The sequence below is a fragment of the Lontra canadensis genome, unplaced genomic scaffold, assembly GCF_010015895.1.
Source record: "Lontra canadensis isolate GAN:19392208 unplaced genomic scaffold, GSC_riverotter_1.0 scaffold3, whole genome shotgun sequence".
Taxonomy (NCBI): Eukaryota; Metazoa; Chordata; class Mammalia; order Carnivora; family Mustelidae; genus Lontra; species Lontra canadensis.
Window position 1 is genome coordinate 46,894,900 of NW_022630997.1, and position 22,791 is coordinate 46,917,690.

At 36.5% G+C, this 22,791-nt stretch overlaps 1 protein-coding gene across 2 annotated transcripts in view; it reads right to left on the reverse strand.

Moving 5' to 3' along the window:
• The window catches only part of MYPN (myopalladin), a 101,383-nt gene extending 78,877 nt beyond the window's left edge, over positions 1-22,506 (reverse strand). Inside the window, exons 1-2 of one of the 2 annotated variants that reach the window (XM_032841909.1) lie at positions 22,269-22,506; positions 10,803-11,705 (exon numbers count right to left, since the gene is read on the reverse strand). In XM_032841909.1, the coding sequence (XP_032697800.1) occupies positions 10,803-11,704 (902 nt within the window). In that variant the 5' untranslated portion in view covers position 11,705; positions 22,269-22,506. Of the gene's footprint in view, positions 1-10,802; positions 11,711-22,268 lie in introns of those variants that run through there. The other variant, XM_032841917.1, reaches the window with a different exon arrangement.
• Positions 22,507-22,791: the final 285 nt, after the last annotated feature.

The window sequence follows — 22,791 nt, forward strand, 5'->3', positions numbered from 1 at the left end:
GAATTTGGTGTTTTGTATGTCCTGTTTGCTACTGAGTTAACAAACTCAAGTGTTCATGACCAGTGGCTGTATTTCAATCATGGGGCTGTGGGAGTACAAGGAAGGGCATAGGTCTATGCTTGAAATTTTATTAAAATTTACTGAGCTCTGTGGTGCCTGGGTGGCTCAGTGGGTTAAAGCCTCTGCCTTCGGCTCAGGTCATGATCTTAGGGTCCTGGGATGGAGCCCTGCATCGGGCTCTCTGCTCAGCAGGGAGCCTGCTCCCCCCCCCACCCCCTGCCTGCCTCTCTGCCTACTTGTGATCTCTTTCTCTGTCAAATAAATAAATAAATAAAATCTTAAAAAAAAAAGTGGGTTAAAATTTACTGAGTTCGGGGCGCCTGGGTGGCTCAGTGGGTTAAAGCCTCTGCCTTCAGCTCAGGTCATGATCTCAGGGTCCTGGGATCGAGCCTCATGTCGGGCTCTGCTCGGCGGGGAGCCTACTTCCCTTCCTCTCTCTGCCTGCCTCTCTGCCTTCTTGTGATCTCTGTCTGTCAAAAGAATAAATAAAATATTTTTAAAAAATTTACTGAGTTCTTCGAGGTGGAAACTTCTTGGTAACTTAAGAGAAACATAAATAAGCACTTGGTTAATATCAAGATATCAAGATCTAGCTAGTTTCAATACTAAGAGTGAAGATTAATAAAGTGAAAATGAAAACAATTCCTAAATAATTTTTATTTAGTTATTTTTTAATTTATTTTAAAAGATTTTATTTATTTATTTGACAGACAGAGATCACAAGTAGGCAGAGAGACAGGCAGCGAGAGAGAAGGGAGCAGGTTCCCTGCCGAGCAGAGAGCCTGATGCGGGGCTTGATCGCAGGACCCTGGGATCGTGACCTGAGCTGAAGACAGAGGCTTTAACCCACTGAGCCACCCAGGTGCCCCCTAAATAATTTTTTAAAGGAATACATTACTTTGGGTAGGGCTGACTAGAAACTTTTTGTTGTCTCCTTCTAGAACTCTTACGTTTTCTTTTTCGCATAGTACTTATTACTAAATTACTACATAATTTACTTATTTATTAAATTTATGGTTTGTCATCTATTTCCTTCACCTCAACTAGAATAGAGTATGGCAGGAAACTTAGCCTTATTTGCTAATGATTTTCAAGTGCCTCGAATAGTTCCTGATGCATAGTGAGTGCTGAATAAATTTTTATTGAATGAATGAACAAATCAACATATTAGATTTTTTAGTTTTGTTGATGCAATGTACTTGAATCTTTGCAATATTGATATTTTAAAGTATAATTTTTTCTTCTGTTATACTATGTTAATTTTCTTTCAGAATAAATTCTTCTATTCATTCAATTTGGAACCACTTTGATGGTATTGATTTTGTTTATCCCAAGAATTCAAGTTTGACTAAACATTATAAAATCAATATTCTTTACCATATCAAAAAAATTAAGGGGAAATTCATACAATGATCTCAACAGATACAGAAAAATGTTTTATAAAATTCAACATCCACTCATGATTTAAAAAATCTTAATCTTCCTAAACAAAAGAAACCGACAACAAAATCTTATGTAAGGGTGAAAAATGGAAAGCATTCCCTTTAAGATTATAAATAAGACTAGAATACCCACTGTCACCATTTCTTTTTAACACTGTACTGGAGGGTTTAACTAGTTTAATAAGTCAAGAAAATGAAATATAAGATACGGGACTGGAAAGGAAGATCACCCATCCAAAAATCTATAGAAAATCTCTAGAATGTAGCAACATTGTTGGTTAGAAAAACCAATATACAGGTGGGTGGGGGGATGGGATAACTGGATGATGGGCATTAAGGAGGGTATGTGATGTGATTATCACAGGGTGTTATATGCAACTGATAAATTATTGAACACTGTATCTGAAACTAATGATGTACTCTATGTTGGCTAATTGAATTTAAATTAAAAAAAGAAAAAGAAAAAATATACAAAAGTTGATTGCATTTCTCTATGTAACAATCATAGGATGCAATTTTTTAAAAAAGCTATCATTTATACAGAGTGAAAAGGAGATACTGTTGGATAAATCTAGCCAAATATTTGTATGACTGAGATAAAAAAATTATTTAAGCTTACCATTTAGGTAATCTAAATAAATGGAGAAACATTATGATCCTGAATATGAAACCTCAATATTTTATTTTTAAAAAGATATATTTTTTGAGAACGAGTGAGAGAATGAGTAGGGGATGGGGCGGGGGATGGGAAGGAAAATGAGAATCTCAGGGTGACACCCTGCTGAGTGCAGAACCCAACTCGGAGTTTGATCTCACAACCCTGAGGTCATGACCTGAGCCAAAATCAAGAGTCAGATTCACAACAGACGGAGCCATCCAGGTGCCCTGAAGCCTCAATATTTTAAAGATGTCAAATTCCCCCTAAATTGGTCTACAGATTCAATGCAATCTCCAAAATCTTAATAAATTAAAAAATTCTTATGAAATTTGATAAGATGATTCTAAAATTTATATTGTAGAGCAAAAGGCCAAGAAGAACTAAAATTCCTTAAAATGAAAAAGCTGGAAATAAGGATTATGAAAACTCTATTGCAATGAGATAAATAAACCACAGGAAAGGAATAGAAAGCTCAGAGCTAGATCCACATATTTATGGAATTCTGACTTATCATGGAGCTGGCATTATAGATCAATTGAGGGGGGATACACTTTCAATAAACTGGAGCTGAAATAGTTGATTACCCAATCTAAAAATAATATAAATGGATCCTCTGCTTTACACCATACACAAAAATCAGCTTTAAATGGATTAAGAAATTAAATGTGAAAGACAAAATTACAAAACTTTTAGAAGACAATATATAAGAATATTTTATGTTGAGGTAAGGAAAAATTTCTTAAGCTAGACACACACTATAGAAACCAAAACTACAAAAAAAAATTTATACCGAAGTTAAAAATATCTAATTATTAGAGATACCATAGAAAAAATAAGAAGGCAAGTCAAAGTAGGAAAGGATATTTTCATAATCTATATGTCAATATGTCATATGATTAGTACCTTAATCATATTTTTTAGAAGTCTTACAATTCAATAAGAAAAGAACAAAATGACAGAAAAATGAATGAAAGATGTAAAGAGGTCCTTCATATAAGTGAATGCTGAATGGCCAATAAACACAGTTTTTAAAATTCTCAGCTTCATCAGTAATTACAGAAATGAAAAATTAAAATTACAACAAGCTAACACCTCATACCTATCTGACTGACAAAAATTTAGAAGTCTGGTAATATCAATATTGGCAATGATGTAGGACAACCAGAGCTCTCATAAATGTTCATGGGAATGCAAGTTGAAATAATTTCTTTGGAAAAATTTGATATTACTATAAAGTTGAAGCTGTACTAACTCGATCAGCAATTCCATGCCTAGACATACTCATGTACCAGAAGAATATATTAGAATGCTTATAACAACATTGTTCATCTTAAGAAAAAAACCTAGAAACAACCCAAATGTACATCAACAAATACAATCCTCTAGCCTTACAGTGAAATCCTATATAGCGATGAAAATGAGTGAATTAGAGTTACATGCAACATCATGGATATAGTTTTTTGAGAAAAAAATTCAAGCAGCAGAAGAATATAAACATCACAATCCTACTTATATAAAAAAATTTTAAATATGTAAATTTTACTAATATTATTTTTTAAAACTTTTTACTATGGAAACTGTCAAGCATATACAAAGTAGAGACTTGTATAATGGGCCACCATGCACATATCCCTTAGCTTCAATAAATTATCAACAAGTGGCATATGTATTTCTTTTATACTCTCCACTTTTTCCCACCTTGAATTATTTTAATGTAAGTCCAGGATTTTGTATTATTTCATATGTAAATGCTTCCATACCAATATTGTTTAGGGACATAAAAATATGTTGTAAAACTATGAAGAAAAATTGTTAAGAAAAATTTAAAGAGAAAACACAAGATTTGAACTAGTGATTACTTCTGAAAGGGGAGGAAGGGAGAGGATTAGGAAGACAACAGTCTTAAAAATAATGGTAATGTGGGCACACAGATGTTTGTGCTATCATTCTTATCCCATGAACATAAGTATGCGTGTGCACGCGCGCGCACACACACACACACACACACACATATTCTTTAGTATCTAGTCAAAATATACTTTAGAAAACAATTCAGGCAATTCAGTCCGATGATCCGTGTCCATTTTGGGAATGTGTGTGAAGTCAAGAGTCTGATTAAAGAAAGTTGGTAGGCAATCGCAGGAACTTACGTAGAGGCCCTTGGAGAGCTTGATTTATAGCCTCTGGAGTCTGTGGGGGTACAGAGGTTTATACCCAATTCTTACCTCAGAAACTTTTATTTTATTTATTTATTTTTTGAAGATTTTATTTATTTATTTGACAGAGATCACAAGTAGGCAGGCAGAAAGAGAGGGGAAACAGGCTCCCTGCTGAGCAGAAAGCCTGATGTGGGGCTCGATCCCAGGACCTTGAGATCATGACCTGAGCTGAAGGCAGAGGCTTAACCCACTGAGCCACCCAGGTGCCCCCAGCCTCAGAAACTTTTAAGGTGACAGGATATTTAGTATTGCCCAAGAGAGAAGGACAATAGGAAGAGCTTCAATGGAAGCAGCCTAGATTTCCAAACTTTATGGGAGGAAGATGTGGGTTTTCCCATGGACACAGTGGACACCACAGAAACTAGCCTGGCGTTCCACCTCAAAACAGAACTCGCTTCAAAGAACCGCCTACGAGTCTGAGGTGACTCCAACAGAGAGAGTGTGAGAAGTGTCCTGTTGGAGTAAGAACTGAGAAACAGGTCCTAAAGTGTTAACCTGGAGATTGCAGCCTCTGGGTCAAGGAACAGAGCGTGGGGAAGGTCCCTCCCTCTGAGGTAGTTTGCGAAGAAATTGCAAAAATTCTCAGCACAGCAGCAGACAGCAGTTTGTTAAAACACAGGTGTTTGGGCCTCATTTTTAGAGACCCCGATTCAGTAGGTATAAAGTGGAACTACTGCTGACCAGCTGGTTCAGGAACCACTTTGAGTAGCGGGCTCTAGGAGGCTCTCAAAACGTAGCCTCCTCTGCCTCTTTGGACTTAATCTCAAAACATTTCCTTCTCACTGAATGCTCTGGTGACATCAGTTCTTTCAATTCCTTAAAGTCAATGATGATCTTGTAGCCTTAAGAGCTTCGAATCTTCTGTTCCCTCACTCTGAGACACTTTTTCCTAAGCCCCACTTTGCCAGGCTAACTCCTAGAAATCTTTTATTTCTCAGTTTAAATACTGCTTTTTAATACAACCTTCTTCAGCCTACCTATAAGGTTTGGTGCCTTCACTACATGCACCCTCCTTTATCACATTTATCACAATTACAATTATGTAGTAATTTTGGGAATTTTTGTTTATTATCTGTGTACCTTACTAGACCCTAAGCTCCATGAAGGCAGGGAATTTTTCTTGTTTTTGCTGTTTTAATCTTAGTGCCTATAACAATACATGGCACATAGTAGGCACTTAGTATTGGTTGGATAAATGAATGAAGGCATCTAGATTTTCCCAAAAGGTAGAAGAAAAAGCCCATAAATAAAGTAATATTTCAAATATTTGTACAACATATTATACATGGTATGTGTAATATGTATACATCAAATACAATTGTTTATAATATTTTTATAATTCCCCTGCGTCATTTAAAATATCCTCTGTTTTTGTAACTAATTTATTTCCTGATCATGTCACTTGTAGGCTATTGTCCAGAAGCAGCAAAAACAAAACCGAGCAGCCAAAGCAGGCATTGATGCCTATAAAGGGTAAATTTGTGCTGCTTCAGAAGGTTGTGCACAAGCAAACATACTTAGTGTGACCCAGCTGCACATTCCTGGGAGAAGAATTTGAAGTCAGGATACAAAACGGGATCACAGCCATTTGCTGTGAATTCCAACAGACGCTTTCATCTGTGGGTGATGCATGAGTGTGTTTCATTTTCTAAGGCCCCTCCTCCCATGAAGCTATGTCCAAGATTAACAAGCTTTTTCAAAAGGATACCTTCAGTGACGTGGGATCTCACCTCTACAAAACAAAGCAATTTCTGCCCAATTAACTTGGAAATCAACAAATACACCAAAAACAATTTTTCAATTTGCTAAACCAGAGTTCAAGAGCATGGATAACATACTGATTACACAGAAGGGCGCTCAGATCCAAGGTTAGACCTCAGTTGCCAGGTACGCTTATTGCATTTTCCTGCAAAAATAGTGAAAAGGATACATTTCTTATTGACTGCCACGTTCCTACATGGCAAGCCAAAATGTCTCATTATTTTAATGTATTTTTAAGGTATTCTCTGCATCAAAATCTGTGCTCCTGGGTTCTATGGGGATGCCTTAGGAGTTTCGGGCTTCTTCCACTCCAACGCTCTTCAATCTCAAAAGCTCTAATTTTATCCTTAAAAAAATGTGTGTGTGTGTGTGTGTGTGTGTGAAAGAGAGAGAGAGAGAGAGAGAGAGAGAGTGTTGGGATAACATATAACAGATTCATTGCCGGGAGAAAACTGGGAGTGAGTTACTGCTAAAAGAAGGTTGGAAAACCTTCTTTTGGCACTAGTAGAAGTTAGTTCCAGGTGTTATCTGTTTATATATAGTCCCTTTGTAATTACAGAGATATTGTGTCCAGATTTCCTAGTGTCCAGGTCATTCCTTGGAATGTCTCCAGTTCCACTACCCTCTCATTTGACCTTCAGTCGTGCATTTCCAACTGCCTATTGGAAATCATCCCTTGGTCTCCTCAGACTCAAATCATCAACTCCGCCATTCGTCCGTCACCTCTTCCATTTTCTTAGTTCTTGGCAGTGACCCCAATATTCTCTCAGGCACCCGGCTTCAAACGTGCGGAGTAACATTTTTTTACTCATCCTTCCTATCCAGTCAGCCACCAAGTTTGGCTTGATTTCTTTTCTTCTAAATCTTGCTCCCACCCCCATTCAAATCTGACCAGAGCATCTGACGCTTGGGATATCTCCCTCAGCTTCATAAGTGGCCTACACTCTTCATTCTTTTCAAGTCGAACTCCTTTCAGGCTAATTCTACTTAAATGCTCCCTTTCATCTTGGTACTTCTCGATACACAACCTTGTAATGGCTTCTAGGTGGTTTTGAAACCAAGCCTGAACTATTCTGTTTTGCTTTCAAGGCTCTGCAAAATCATTTGGCTCTACTCTTTTCAGGTTAGGCCAGTCTCCTCCCTGTCATATAAAAATATTCCTCTTCCAGCGTCTGTGCCTTTATATGAACATGTTAAATTGACCTGACCCAAAAGCTTTTCTCTCGTCTTGGCTCACCTGTTACCCCATGTTCTTCACATAGCCAGGGAACTCAGTTCCTCGAAAAAAACAAAACAAAACACACTTGTCTTTAGACTTTTGCACTTGCTTCCTCCTCCACCCTTGGTCTCTTCAAACTGAAGGCACCTCCTTTGTGAATGCTTCCTTTCTCCTGCACTAATCACATCTTCCTTTGAGCTGCTGTTGTGTTCTATATATACTTCTGTTATAGCCTTTATTATACAATGTTGCACCTTTTTTACTACATTCCTGTCTGATTGCCTTTTCGATTGTGAGCTACCCTCTCAGAATAGTTTTAGACTTGGTTTCAAAACAAGGTCCCTGACCTCCAATAGCTCACAGTTGTTTCGTACTCCCCGTGAGTCACTTTAGTAATTCAATAGGTATTTGTTGAATGATTGAATGAATAAATCCTAAACCCTAAATCCTCTCAATCTTCCTCATCCTACATGTCGGAAGTCTTCTTTGATCTTTCTAGTCCTCCATCCCTTCTCTGAAGCTTGATAGTTCTTATGGTTTTGTACTATACAAACTTGGATGATTTCTTTAATTGAATCACAAGCTCCTTGAGGTCAGGAACACCGTCTTATATTGTCTCTGTCACTGCAATAATCAAAGTGCAGAGCACATAGTAAAAATATATTTGCTGTCCAATTAATTAGTTTTGTAAACTCTGGGCTTAAGACAATAATGACAGCTAATAGAAAATTCTAAACTTTTTGGAATATAATTGCTGCCATAAATTAAATACTAGTTCATTCAGAAAATATTTAATGAATACTTAGAAATTTTCTGGCACCAAACCAATAGTTGGAATACAGGCATGAATTCTATCAGGAAAGAAATTCTTCCAGGTAAAATTAGTATTGCTACATAGAAGCTGTGTACATTTTTTTCACTTTAAAATTTGTAAATTTGTATCTGGTTGATTAAGTAGTTTTTGAGGGACCACTAGATTACTTTGTTTTGGGGGGGGGTGGGTATCTTATAATTCTTCCTGGCTCATTTTTCTCACAGGAATACTGAATTCTTTTTTGTCTGAGATTGTCACAGTCAAGAAATGGGGAGAATCAGTCCTGACGATCTGGTCTAGTTTTTCTGGGTTTTTTGGGTCCATTCTATGTTTAGAAATTAGTGGGTTGGACAAGACTAATCTAAGTAAGTTGTGTGTGTATTATAACAGTATTCACCAGCTTACTTAGACTGACCAAATGTCACTGAGTGATTTCCATCATGGTTCTGTGATGACATCTCACCAGCATTACCAACAATACTCCCCGGGAGTGTCATCAGGCATGCTTAGAATAGAAGGTTAAATACTGACCTGTGTCATACAGTTTCACCCCTTTGTCATATCTTAGGTCATATGACTGAATCCTGATTTAAACTGATTGTTTTCCTGATTCTTTATGCATTAGTTTACTTAACATTTCTTAGTGATTACTATGGGCCAGAAATAAACAAAGGAGATATGAAGGCGTTCAGGATACAAAGGAGAACCCCTGCCCTCAAGGAGCTCATTTGCATAACTGGATAGTAGTGTATATGACATTGTAGAAATAATATTTAACATTACATTCTGTTGCCTTTGAAAACCAAAATTCAATATATGAGTATGTCTTTGGGATAAAATCTCTTGAATCAATAGGTAAATATAAATAAAACTATTATTATTAATACTATTACTGTCCTATAATATGAATACTGTGTGAGAAAAAGACGAGACCCTATTTACACACCTAGAATAAATGTTAAATAGTAATGAAGTCATTCTACTAGTAAATAAATTGTTAGGAAGGCAAAGTGATTGTTACAGGTCTCTAAATACCAGTAATTCTCTACAAAAGCAACACACTTAAAGCTCTTTATTCACATATTATTACATTTTAATATTAGAGTTTGCAAATGTCACCCTGGGGCTGCGGTCAGATCCAGGTTGTGGGACCTGAAGATCAGATATGTGGAAGGGCCCCTTTAAAAAATGAAATAAAATAAGACCACAAAGTTAGGCATAGTTTATGCAAATGAGGAGCCCCAGGCTTAAGCTTCATTTGCTTCAAAGAAAAACTAACTGGTAGACACATAAAAAATTGATATCAGGGGCGCCTGGGTGGCTCAATAGTGAAGCGGCTGCCTTTGGCTCAGGTTGTGAACCCAGGGGTCCTGGGGTGGAGCCCCGTGTTATGCTCCCTGCTCAGTGGGAAGCCTCCTTCTCCCTTTCCCAGTCCCCCTGCTTGTGTTCTCCCTCTCTCTCTCTCTCTCTTTCTCTCGCTGTGTCTCTCTCTGTCGAATAAACAAAAATAAGATCTTAAAAAAAAAAAAGATTGATATCCTCTCTACTCATTAGTCATATTAGGGAAAGACTTGGGCATTGGGGAGAATAGTATTCATTAAGCTGTTATGAAAAAATTTATAATAAATATAATACATGTAAAATGAATCTTTAAATTGATTTTACTTAGCTATGAACTTATTCTATCTTTATTCTATTAGTCTTTATTCTATCATTTGGCTTTCTTTAAAATTGAAAAAATACCTCAGGTATTCATTGAGTATAAGTCTTAAATACTTTCTTGTTTTAAGCTTCAGGCTGTAGACTTATGCTGTCCAGTACCTTACACTGATCACATGTGGTATTGGGCACTTGAAATGTGGCTGGTGCAACCTAGGACCTGAATTTCAAATTACATTTAATTTTAATTAATTTAAATTTAAAAACTGATAATTTTGCTGTTATGGAATTTTGAGGTATGTTTGGAACAACTTGAGTATATTAAGCTACTTTTTCAACTGTAAACGTTATGAAATCTAAATGCAGATTAAGTATTTCCTAGGAAAATTAAGCAGTCAAGTTGAGAAGTGCTGTTCTAAATGTAGGATTCACACTGGGTATCTTATTAATAGTTTATATTGATTACCTGTTGAAATAATAATATTTTAATATATTGATAAAATAATACAGATTTTAAAAGCTTATCTCACCCAGTTCTTTTTACTTTTCGAAAATGTGACTACTTGAAGGGGCGCCTGGGTGGCTCAGTGGGTTAAGCCTCTGCCTTCGGCTCAGGTCATGATCTCGGGGTCCTGGAATCGAGCCCCATTTTGGGCTCTCTGCTTAGCGGGGAGCCTGCTTCTCCCTCTCTCTCTGCCTGCCTCTCTGCCTGCTTGTGATCTCTCTCTCTGTCAAATAAATAAAATAAAATCTTTAAAAAAAAAAAAAAGAAAATGTGACTACTTGAAAAATTTCAATTGCATAATTTGGCTAATATTATATTTCTATTGGAGAGTGCTACATTAGACTCTGACTTTTTCTCAAAAAGAGTACATAGTTTTTGAAACCACATACTTAAAAGACAAATATGTGAGAGGATCAGAGTAGATGGAAAGCAGTTACCAAGCATTACTAATGGGATATTTTTTACCTTACTTGGGGTGGTGGAATTCCTACCACTATGCAATCCAACTGTACTCTGGTTCCTTCTGGAACTTCTCTGCTCCGTAACTTTTGAGTGAACCGAGGAGGTTGCCCCAGAGGTTCTTCATAGTACAAAGATGAAGGTGAAGAGCCTGGGGTGGTGTCTCCACCAGCGGCCTCACTGGCAGCCTGCTCAGCTTCGCGCCTCTTAGCTTCCTGCCTTTCAAGGGCGTGATTCACTTCATTATCCCTAGTATCTGCAGGGATAGGGATGGGAACAGAAGATCTTTCTCTTCTTTCTGAGATATCTGACAAACTGGAGCTATTTTCCTGCGTAAGTTTGTTTTGAGATTCCAGTTTACTCTTGTGGTTTTTGCAGGCACGAGGTCTAATCCTTTTGGAGCTATGGGCTTTGAAAAGGGAGGACAACTCTTCAATGAAATCGGCAGCTTTATTTAAGAATACTTTTTTGGACTGGGTTTCAGAGCTATACTGTGGCCTTTTTGCCTCATGGGGACTCTCTTTAGAGCTGGTAGGACCTTGAGAGTTATCCTGACAGAAGTTGGGGTCAAAACTTGATTTAGGTGAGTGTTTCATTTGATCAGATGAAAGACGTTTTCTGGCTTGAGCTTCATCTGCTTTCTCCAAAGGGTCGTGATTGATGGCCAGTCTTGCCAGATTGACACTTTCATCTAATTCTTCTTGGCTCAGGAAGGCTGAAAGATCTGGAAGGTCATCTTGGCCTCCTCCTCCTTCAGCAGCTCCAGAAGGATTGCCAAAATGGAAAGGGTTGGAGGACGGTTCTGCTCGACTTCTCTCATTGTTTCCCCGGTGTCTAGTTTCTGCTAAATAGCTCTCTCTTAGAAGCTGAGATATGGAAGTAGAAGCTTCTATGCTGTCGTCTTGCATGCTGTCACAAAATAATAATAATAATAACAAAAAGTTCGATCATTTCTAAAGAATAATAGGTCTACAAGCATGATGGAGTTTTAAGATCTTAAAGTTTAAAATAAAAATTTGCCTAATTTTGATACTTCTACAAAAATTACATTAAAGACTTAAAGATGAACCTCAAATTGTAAAATGAAAATGAACTGAATGAGACTGCCCTGAAATATAAAATAAAAACATGGGTAATAACCACTCTATTAAGTTCTTTAATACAAGTTCAATTGTGAAAGCTATGATGTAACCATAGTGATAGTAAATACAATTTCTGAGCACAGTTTTGATGATATCTATAAAGGACTTTTAGTTATAAAGACCTTTCCTACACAGAGATTTGCTGTCCATACTCTCCCCTTTACCTTGAATGCAATAAAATAATAGGCATTAAAAAATACAGACAACAGTTTTCTGTTTCATTTATTAAAAGCTCTACATAAACTGACATTATCTCCTATGGTTTCAAGACTTTTTCACTCAGCTTCACCCACACTGGTTTCTTATTATTTCTGAAATATTCTAAAGTTACATCTGAATGCCTCAGAACATTTGACTTGCTTGCCGTTGCCTGTACCTGGAGCGTTCTTTCTGACAATGCTATATGACTCACTTCTCACTTCCCTCAATTATCTACCTATTCTCTCCTCAGTGGTTCTTTCTTTATGGCCCAACATAAGACAGAAATACCTTTCCAGCTTATCCTTTTACACAGTTTGGTTTTCCCAGTACCACTTATCTTCATAAGAAATACCTGGCATGCACATTTTTAGCAGCTTGTCATTTTCCTCCCACTAAAATACAACTTCCACCAATGCAAGGACTTTGATCCCCAAAAATAATTGTTAAACTAATGAATAAATTCTTCTTTGAAATGGGAAAAAAAAGATACAGGTAACATAATCCATTTAATTACTGAAAACATCAACTTGATCCAGTTCATGAAAATAAATAATGCTTTGGTTTTTGACTGGAGACAAGTTGTTTAAATTCAATGTTGTTTAGAGGTTCAATCTGCTCTTGAAAAGTGTAATGATCTAGCCTTTTCAAATAAGGTATAATTAATTTAATTTCTACAAAGATATGAGTTAGAGCCTAGATTTTTAAAAATCTCTTTTATTAACATTGGTGAAGAGGGGATATAGGAGACAGGGAAATGAGGTTCAATACAGGACACCCCTATATTGTATTTCACTGTATACCCTTTCCTGACTTTTGAGTGTCAATTATATGAGGCTATTACTGATTCAAAAAGTAAATAATTTTTAAAATATTAAGAAAATATTACAGTAACTTTAGTTCAAAGCCCCCCCCCCCCGAACTAGAGCTTGGTAATACAAAGCAACTTTATATTACTAACATTTTATCATTTATTGAGTCACACATTTACTAGAGGGATGGCAAACTGGTGACCTGTAGGCTGTTACTTCTCTCTTTCCTTAAAAGATCAGCTAACAGAGTACAGTGCTCTTCCCATGGATCTTGACTTTCTTAACACTCTACTCCTTCAGTCTCCACCAATCAATCAAAGATGGTCATAGAGGTGAAGACCATTTGCTTGCTATTCTTGGCTACCATGTGCTAGGCCCTGTGCTGGGAAGATGGAGAGGAAAGTTATCTAAATCTTTTCAGGCTTTATGATTCTATGACGAACTTGTTTCAGTTCACTCCTTTCCTTTCCCATATAAGACAGCCTTACTTACATCACAAAGAATACTTCCTGGGAACCGCTCTAATTCTTGAGCTTTTAGAGTGCTATCCAAAACCAACCTCTAAATTGGCAAAGTAAGCGGTCACCTTGAGAGGGCAATTAGAGATGGCTGAAATAATTGCCTACAGCCAAATATTTTTCCACATGCTTGTTACAGCCTGAAATTGTCACTACTGGAGTCATTTGTTTGGGTGAAGTCTACTGTACCTTAAAAAAGAATTGAAAATGCAAAGGTGCTGGATGAGTGCAAAGATTTATCTACAAAGATATTCATCACAGTATAGATGATAGTATTAAAAATTGGAACCATGTTCAATAAGAAATTCATTAATTAAATTATAACATACTCATTAAATAGAGCTATTGAGCTATTTTAAATCTGGTAGGACCATAATGATATATCAAATAGTATATGAAAGTATAATTGATATATCAATTGAAAATTTGTCTCATGTCTGCATTAACATACAGAAGAAGAGTTAAAAATATGTGCAATATGGTGCAAAATGCTACTTTAAAATGTAATTACTATACTGATGAAAAAATCCTTCTCATTTATAAATCAACTATTTCATTAGTCTCATTTGAATTTCTGCATATACAATTGACCCTTGAACAATGCAGGAGTTAAGAGCGCAAGCCCTTGCACAGTCAAAAACCCACATATAACTTTTGATTCTTAGGAAACTTAACTACTAATAACACACAATTGACTAGAAGCCTTACCAATAGCATAAGCAGTCAATTAAAACATGTTTTTATATGTATCATATACTGTATTCTCACAATAAACTATGCTAGAAAAAAGAAAATGGTTTAAGAAAATCATAAGGAAGAAAAATGCATTTATAGCACTGTACTGTATTTTTTTAAATGTAAAATAATCCATGTATAAGTGGACTCACACACAGTTCAAACCCATGTTGTTCAAGGGCCAACTGTATTTAAAAATGTAAGAGGAAAACTAAGCAATATATAAATCAGAATGATCTTCTATTAGTTGGACATTACTGTATATCGTGTTTTATTGTAACTTTGTCTCTAACTCTGTATTCTAAGATGGCTTTTATCTTGAGGCAACATGGAATGGGAATTATTAGTCTTAGAGTCAGATCGGTTTTCAAATTCTGGTTTCATGAACTCTTAGCAGTTGTGTGACTTTGAGGAAATTGCTTACTTCTCTGAGCTTTGGATTCCTCATCTTGTAAAACATGGATAATACCTAATTTCTAGGATGTTGATAACATCATGACTGCAAAGCCTTTAAAACATGCATCAGAATGCAAAGCCCTGTAATAGACACTCAAATGATGTTAGCAAAAAACAATATTTAGGGGCTTCTGGGTGGTTCAGTTGGTTAAGCATCTGCCTTCAGTTCAGGTCATGATCTGGGAGTCCTGGGATTGAGCCCTGCATTGGGCTCCCTGCTCAGTGGGGAGTCTGCTTCTCTCTCTCTTTCTCTCTCTGCCCCTAACCCCTGCTCATTCTCTCTCTCTCAAATAAAGGAATAAAATCTTTTTAAAAAACACAATATTTAGGTAAAGGTGATGTTAATATTGAAAAACTTTTAAGAACTTTATATTTATGGCGGAAATAGGAAAGAAAATACTTGTAAAAAGTAATCACTGCTCTGGATAACCTTTTTTTTTTTTTTTCTTTTTTAAAGACAAGAAGCCAATTGAGGTGCAAATGCATGCCTATTCTGATGCTTATGGTTATAAGAAATTATTATGATAAAAAACTTTCAGTTTTAAAAATAAAGAATTGCTTTAATTTTTAATTTAATTAATGCTTAATTAATTTATTTAATGTTCTTTAATGTAGTGTTTATTACCTAAAACTTTGGAGTTAGATAGATGTAGTTCAGATCCCAGTTCTGACACTTTCTGGCTGTATAAACTCAACAAGGTCACTTAACCTCTATAAGGTTCAGCTTAGACATCTGCAAAACAGCCATCTCATAGATTGAAGTCATGATTAAATGTGCTTGGCATTTAGTAAATGTTCAGTAAATGGTAGTTGCTGCTATTATTATTATTATCATTAAATAGCAACTATAGTGACATAGCATGATAAGAAATGGAAGTAGAGCTAGTGATGTGGTTGACCCTAGGACAAAGTTTGAAGAGCAGCTGAGCTCTGATTTGTAGTTAATTCAGCATCATCTATACTCTGTTGAAATACATGTAGTCTTAAAAAAAAAATGTAGTCTCATGAAAGAACTGTGTTGCCTGTGGATCTTGTATACATTTTCTTTGTTTAGGCACCTGCCTGTCGCCACCTCCCTCACTGCCTTACTAGGCCAAGATCTACGTGGTCTGCAATTCTTAGCTGAGACATCGCTGTGGGATTTCTTCTTTGTTCTGGGTTGGGTACCTCTGCAATGTGATCCCAAACCTCTCTGTCCTTCTCTCCAAATACAGCAGTTACCACAACACATTAAATTTGCCTGTTTACTTTTCTGTCTACCTCAGTTTGTTTTTGTACACCACCATCTCTGTGCACACACAGCACATGGAATTGGATCAATCAATATCTGTTGAATTCTTTAGTTCATTAGAATTTCCTGCTAAATCAATTGTTGTTTATCTTTTATTCTAATTACAGGATAAAGTAAGACAGATAAATAGAAATCATATTTATAAAAAAAAACAGAGAAAAAGGAAAAATATAAACTGGTAAAAGCAGTAATCACTTCAAGGTGACTTTCAAATGAAAATTTATGATGGATAAAATAACTGGAATTACGCTTTTCTTTCATAGCAGAAGTATCAAAGTACATCTAGTTATAATCAGAAACCTGGGTTTGAATCCCAGCTCCAACACTAAATAACTGTATTATCTTGAGCAAGTCAGTTAATGCATCTGAGTCTCAATTATTCCCATCTTTCCAATGGGATAATAGCAATTCTCTTTTAAGAGGTTGTCAAATGAAAATGCATATATAAATTGTTAAGCTGATAAATATTACCTATAATAGGAAATTTAAAAATGTATCATTTTCTCTTTCAAGCATTAATGTAAAAACTATCTGTTGTAAAATTTGTACTTTTAAAAAGCCCAAATACTATTATGGCTAATGTAGCTTTCATGTATTCATCCAATAAATATCTATTGAGCACCTACTCTGTGCCAGGTACCATTCTAGGCACTATGGATTCAGCAGTGAACAAATGACAAAGTCCCTATCCTATGGAGTCGACATTCTGGTGGAGAAGACATAAGTGTTAAGAAGAAAAATAAATAAGACAAAGGAATAGAGAATGAAGGGGGAAAGGAGAAGGTATGCTATTCCAGCTAAGAAGATCAGGCATAGCTTCTAATGCAGTGGAGAAGTTAGTCGTGTGACCATCTTGAGGTGGGGGTGGGTGGAGAATGTTCCTAACTGAGAAAGAAGTAAGTGTTCGGGGGAAGGGAGGTGAATGTTTGCTGTGTGTGAGTCAAGCCCATTGTGCCTGGAGGTGAATGAAAAAGAAGAGTAGAAGAAAAAGAAGTCAGAAAAGTACAAAGTTAGATCATGTGAAGCCTTGCAGGCCATGGGAAGGACTTTGAATCTTATTATACATGTAAATGGGGACACATTTTAAAGTTTTGAGAAGTGGATGACACAGTATTTGAAAAAAAAAATCATGGCTGTTATGCAAAAAATCAAGTTGAAGGGAGCAAGTGTGGAAACAAGTAGATCAGTTAGGAGACTTGCCATATGCTATGCAAGAGATGATGGTGGCTTGGATCAATGAATAGTACCAGTGGGAAAATGGTGAGAAATGATCAGATTTGAGGTATTTTTTTTTTTAAAGTAGAGGGAGTATAGTTTGCTAGTAGACTGAAAGATAAGAGAGAAAGAGCAGAGTCAAGGGTGACTCCAATATTTAGGGCCTAACCAACTAGATGCATGGTGGAATCATTTTCTTGGATGAGCAGGTTTTAGGAAAGGAAATTAAGAATTCTCTGAGACATTTCATCTGAGATGTTCAGAGTGACCCTGGACTTTGTTTCCTTCTTTCTGCTTCTTACAAAATTGAAACAGATTTAATGCCACTTTCAGAATAAGAATGAGTGAGGGGTGCCTGGGTGGCTCAGTTGGTTAAATGACTGCCTTTGGCTTAGGTCATGATCCTGAGGTCCTGGGATCAAGTCCTGTATCGGGCTCCCAGCTCTGTGGGGAGCCTCCTTCTTCCTCTGACCTTCTCCCTTCTCATGATCTCTCTCACTTTCTCTGTCTCAAATAAACAAATAAAATCTTTTTTAAAAAAAGTTTAAAAACAAAACAAAACAAAAAGAATGAGTAATTGTCCTTAAAAACAGATCATGGTTAAGGTGAGATTCCTAGGTTGGAAATGAAACAAGGAGACATCAATAATCAACACAGACTTTAGTAAATCATATAAACTAATTTGGTGACATAGATGGCTTATTGACTGCTCTTTATTTTACTTTGCTAAATAGCTCCATTTTTCCCCCTGGGATTTCTCCTGTCGAGAGGATCTGCCCTGAGAACTTGCTGAAAATTAAGGGTCTGGTTCATAATAAAAAAATTTGATGTTGATACCTTTGGGTATATTTCTCAACTCATGTTAACTAGGCACTACCTTTTTTGCAAGCTCTAAGAACGCCTTATTGGAAATATCATTTGGTATACACCCATCTTTGGGTTATAATACAAATATTTAAACTGGGGCATTGACCAGCGAATTAGCAAAACCTAATATGAAATAACTTGGACTCAAACATAAACACTGAAGATATCTAAATGAGATAGATACCTAAACAAATTTTGATATCTAAATGAGAAAACAAATCTCATTTCTAGGTAAACACAAAAAATAGCTTAATATTTAATAATTATTCATGTAGAGAGCTGGAATAGGACAAGATAAGACATCTTTAAGTAACTCACCTCTAAACTGAGGATAAGCAGAACTATTCTGCTTGCTTCATAGTTTCGTTTGTGAAAGCACTTTAAGAATGTGCTTTAAAAACACAAATTGAAGGTGATAATTTTCTGCTGATGTGTAATTATTATACCCAGAATGTTCTTTAGGAGAAGAATCAACAACAAAATTGGGATTTGCCTCCCTCTCACTAGTGTTGATCCATTTGTCTTGCCTTCTCTGTTCTATGATGTTCCACACAATAGAAGTATCTAATTCAGTACTTTCGGAGAAACTTGCTGGGCCAAGAAGCAAATCCCATGACATAGGAACTAGTCCTGGGGAGTTGGGTACAGATCATCTTTTAAATATTTGGCTGCAGGGAACCCTGGGTGGCTCAGTTCATTAAGCTTCTGCCTCTGGCTTGGGTCATGATCCCAGTACCCTGGGATGAAGTCCACATCAGGAACCTTATTCAGCGGGGAGCCTGCTTCTCCCTCTGCCTATAACTCTCCCTGCTTGTAATCTCTCTCAGATAAATAAATAAATAAATAAATATCTTAAAAGCAAAAACAAAGAGGCATTAACTAAAAAAAGAAATGACATTGGCTGCATATGGGACGCATTTTGAGGTAAATCCTTCTTCACCGTTACAGTTTCCCATCCTGTTACTATTACAGGGATCACTCCCATCTTAGTTTTATCTCTAGTCTATTTCTGGTGTGAATGACATTAGTCATTTAGTAAGTTAGTATATGTTGCATTAACAGAATAAGGACATGAAATATATAGAAATATGTCAGTAGCCTATGTCATAACCCACACTATGGAAATAGTGTAAGGTCTAGTCTCTCAATTCCTCTTTCAGTTTGAAACAGGAAAAACAGCAGATAAAAACAAATAGAGACAAATGTATACATTAAAAGAGAATGTTGAACTAAAGAGACAGAGCAGAGGTAATATATAGGAGAAACAGTGGGAATCTGTTAAATTAGGGACATTCCTTAAAGGGCAGAGGTTAAAGGAAGGAAAAGGTTTTTAGATAAGGGGCCAAGGGCGTGTAAGCTGTTCCCTTCTCTTACTATTGTTTTAATTGAATTGCTAAAGTGGGGAAGGTAGGAAAGAAAGGATTTAGTTTGAGTGGGAGGAAAGAGATTGGCTTCTATGAAGCATACTTTCCTATGTTTTTGAATATAGAACAGGATAAACATGTAGGAAAGTAAAGGATACTGAAGCCAGAGCCCAAGGTTAGTATTTAACCTTGACAGCAAAGAAATTGTGTAAAAGTAAACTCCACAATGCGTGGAAAGGCTAATGAAAAGCAAACAGAAAGACCTCAGGCCTCTAGGATGTAAGAAAAGCTTGGTGGTAGTCACAAAAAAATGAAGTTTTATATCACTCTCAAGATCTCACCATTTGTGGGGAACTTAGCTCTCAAACAGGAAATCAAAAACGAGAAAACGTCAATCTCGTTAACTCAAAGATTATTTTAATAAGAAAACAATAGAACAGTTTCATCCCTCTTCAGCCTGTCAGATTTCTTTAGGTGATGAAGGATTTGAAAAAGGTAACTTCCCAAATTACACTGACATAACATGCTGGCTAGATTGGGAGAGGAAGATGTGCCCCCAAGAGGCTCCAGATCTGAAGATCTAGTTTTAGTTCAAGGGCTTGGTGGGAAGGCTGTGCTGGGCCCCTCCCAGAGGGTGTAATGCATTGTGACTCCAAGCGGAGGCAACAGGCAGCCCGTGCAGAACTGGTCAAGGTGACTCTGGTTATACGTGAACTCTACAAATTCTGGTGAGTGCAAGTAAACAGTCATACAAACCTTTGTGCCCACCAAAAATGTGTTTGCTGAATATAGGCTCTTAATTTTGTTTTTCTAAAGATTTTACTTATTTATTTGACAGAAATCACAAGTAGGCAGAGACAGAGGCAGAAGCAGGCTCCCTGGCTGATTGGGGCTCGATCCCAGGGCCCTGAGACCATGACCCAAGCCAAAAGCAGTGGCCTAACCCACAGAGCCATCCAGGCGCCCCAAGGCTCCTAAATTTTTAAACAGACTATTCTGTCTGTACTTGAATTATTCCCTTTAGGCAAAAGTGCAATTCCCTAGCAGTTTTAAAAACTCTTTGTCAAGTATGCAGCACCGTAGAAATTTAAGAAAAGATCTCCATGGTGCTTGATTCTTCTGTATCTCCTAAGAGAGGAAAAAATTCAGTTTTTGGTCTTGTTATAGGTAATGACACTGGGTGACAAGCAATGCCTTTGTCAAATCTCAATGTCAATGAAAGAAACTATTGTAATTATTCCGGGATTACCAGTATCATTTGTCTTGTATTTTCAGGTTAGCAAGCTCAGTTCATTACTCCTATTACATATATGGCATTAACTGTTGAAAATTTAGCTGGCATCTTAGTTCATTAAAGCCCTTTCATGATGAAAAGTGATTTATCAGCTGTCTTATGTCAAAAGTAAATTTGAATAAACCATCTCTATGAATCACAAAACCCAGCCTGGATTAAAAACTCATTCAATTTTTGATGTCCATGAATTGTGGTTCTGAGTCCATTCCACTTATTGGACTAAGCACACTGTACTAGAAACATGTAATAGAGAGCTTGTATTCTAAATCACAGATCTATAGAACTAGGGGTTTAACACATTAGTATGAGTTCCAAAAACATTACCTATACTCTATAAGTGGGAATAGAGACAAAATTCCAGAATTTGGATAGTGTCCAACCGTTTGTTTCATAGTCCATTATTACAAGATTCTGTAATGGCTATAATTTTGTCTACCAACAAAATAAATATAATGTGCATATATTTCAGATTTCCTGGAATGGCCTTGATTTTAAAATATTTTGTTTGTTGTCAAATCATGTGTCAGACAGCATATCTTAACCTTTGTTTAAAAAATATGTTTATTATACCTTTAAGTATAAACAGTCTCAATTTCCTAGAAAAGGATTGTAGATTTTACATGTACTTAAGAGTTACGATTAAGGAGAGACTGAAAAGTTGTCACAGATTCTTTATTGGAGTTTGTAGAATTCATTTTATCATTATCAATGTGAAAGTAACTGAACCACAATTTTTTGAGAACAAAAATAGATAGGTGTTTTGTTTTTTTTCAAACTGATTGATTCTAGTATTTTTAACAAGTATGAATAAAAATCGGTTGACGAAATAGAAAATTTCTTAGCACCATTGCTGTAATGTTTACTTTTGGGGAATGGAAATACAGATTAATCCAAGTTCTCTTTTTCTTTGCTTACATGGTTTTTAAAATATAATTCAAGATGTGCCTCTAATTACTGCTAATAGTGCAATGTATCAGGCCAAACACTTGCCACTGACTGTCAAGTGTCTTTTTGATGCAGTTGAAGAGAGAGAGGGGGAGAGAGAGAGAGAAAGGAGAAAGAAAGAGCAATGTCCTTTGAGCAAGACTTTTTGCAGCTGTTGTGTACATTAATCCAGGGAGCAGATCTCCCAACACTAAATATAGCAAGCATATCCTTTTACATGATAAAAAAATTTAAAATGAAAGTCTTTTAGCTACGGAGTCATATTATTTTAGATTTGACTTCCTTTAAAAAGGAAATAGGCATCGCACACAAATTCTCTATACACAGTTATTTTAATAAGTGAACATGTGGAAATACCTATGATGTATGTATCATGTCACAACTTCCTCTGTTGAGGTATTTTTTCCTTAGGACTCAAGGAGGCTGTGATCTCTGTGACTCTCACCAATCCCTTCCAAAATCTTTACATGTAGAAAACTTTATTTTTTGTAAAATTTTGTGTCCCATCAAACACAGTTAGGAGCTATCCTAGGTTTCCCTCTTAATCACAATAACTAGGTCTCTGAAATATCCCTTTTCCCATTGTCAACGCCCTGTTATCAAAACACACTTGAGAACTTAAATCTGGATATTACCTTTCTTTTTTTAGTTGACCCAGATGAGGATGTCCAACCCAGGCAATCCACTGTGATGATAATTATCCAAGGAGAACTTTTAGATGAAAGCACAGGAGAAAAAGAAAATTCTTCACGCCCTTGGAAATCGAGAGTAGCCGTCCATAGAGAGTGAGGAGTTAACCTTAGTTTCAGTGAAGATGGCTGTAAGAAGCTGGACAACCTGTCACCACCGGAGCCAGAGCATTTGTCAGCTCACAGGTCCCAAGTTATTTTGAGCTGTATAAACCATGTGCCTGTGAAACATTCCACCTGATTGGACAGGAGAAAACTGAGCAAAGGGATTCCATAGCGGAACAGCACCTATGGGCGGTGGGGGTCAATCAGTTTTTCTACCTACAGAATTTCACTCCTAGCTGGAGGCCCAAGTTGTTTATTGATTTATGTTTGGAATTACTACTAAATTCATGACACCATGTTCCACCTGTCAAAGAGAATGGTATTATTTTTGAAATACATCAAAATTCTTAATTTTTAGGAACTT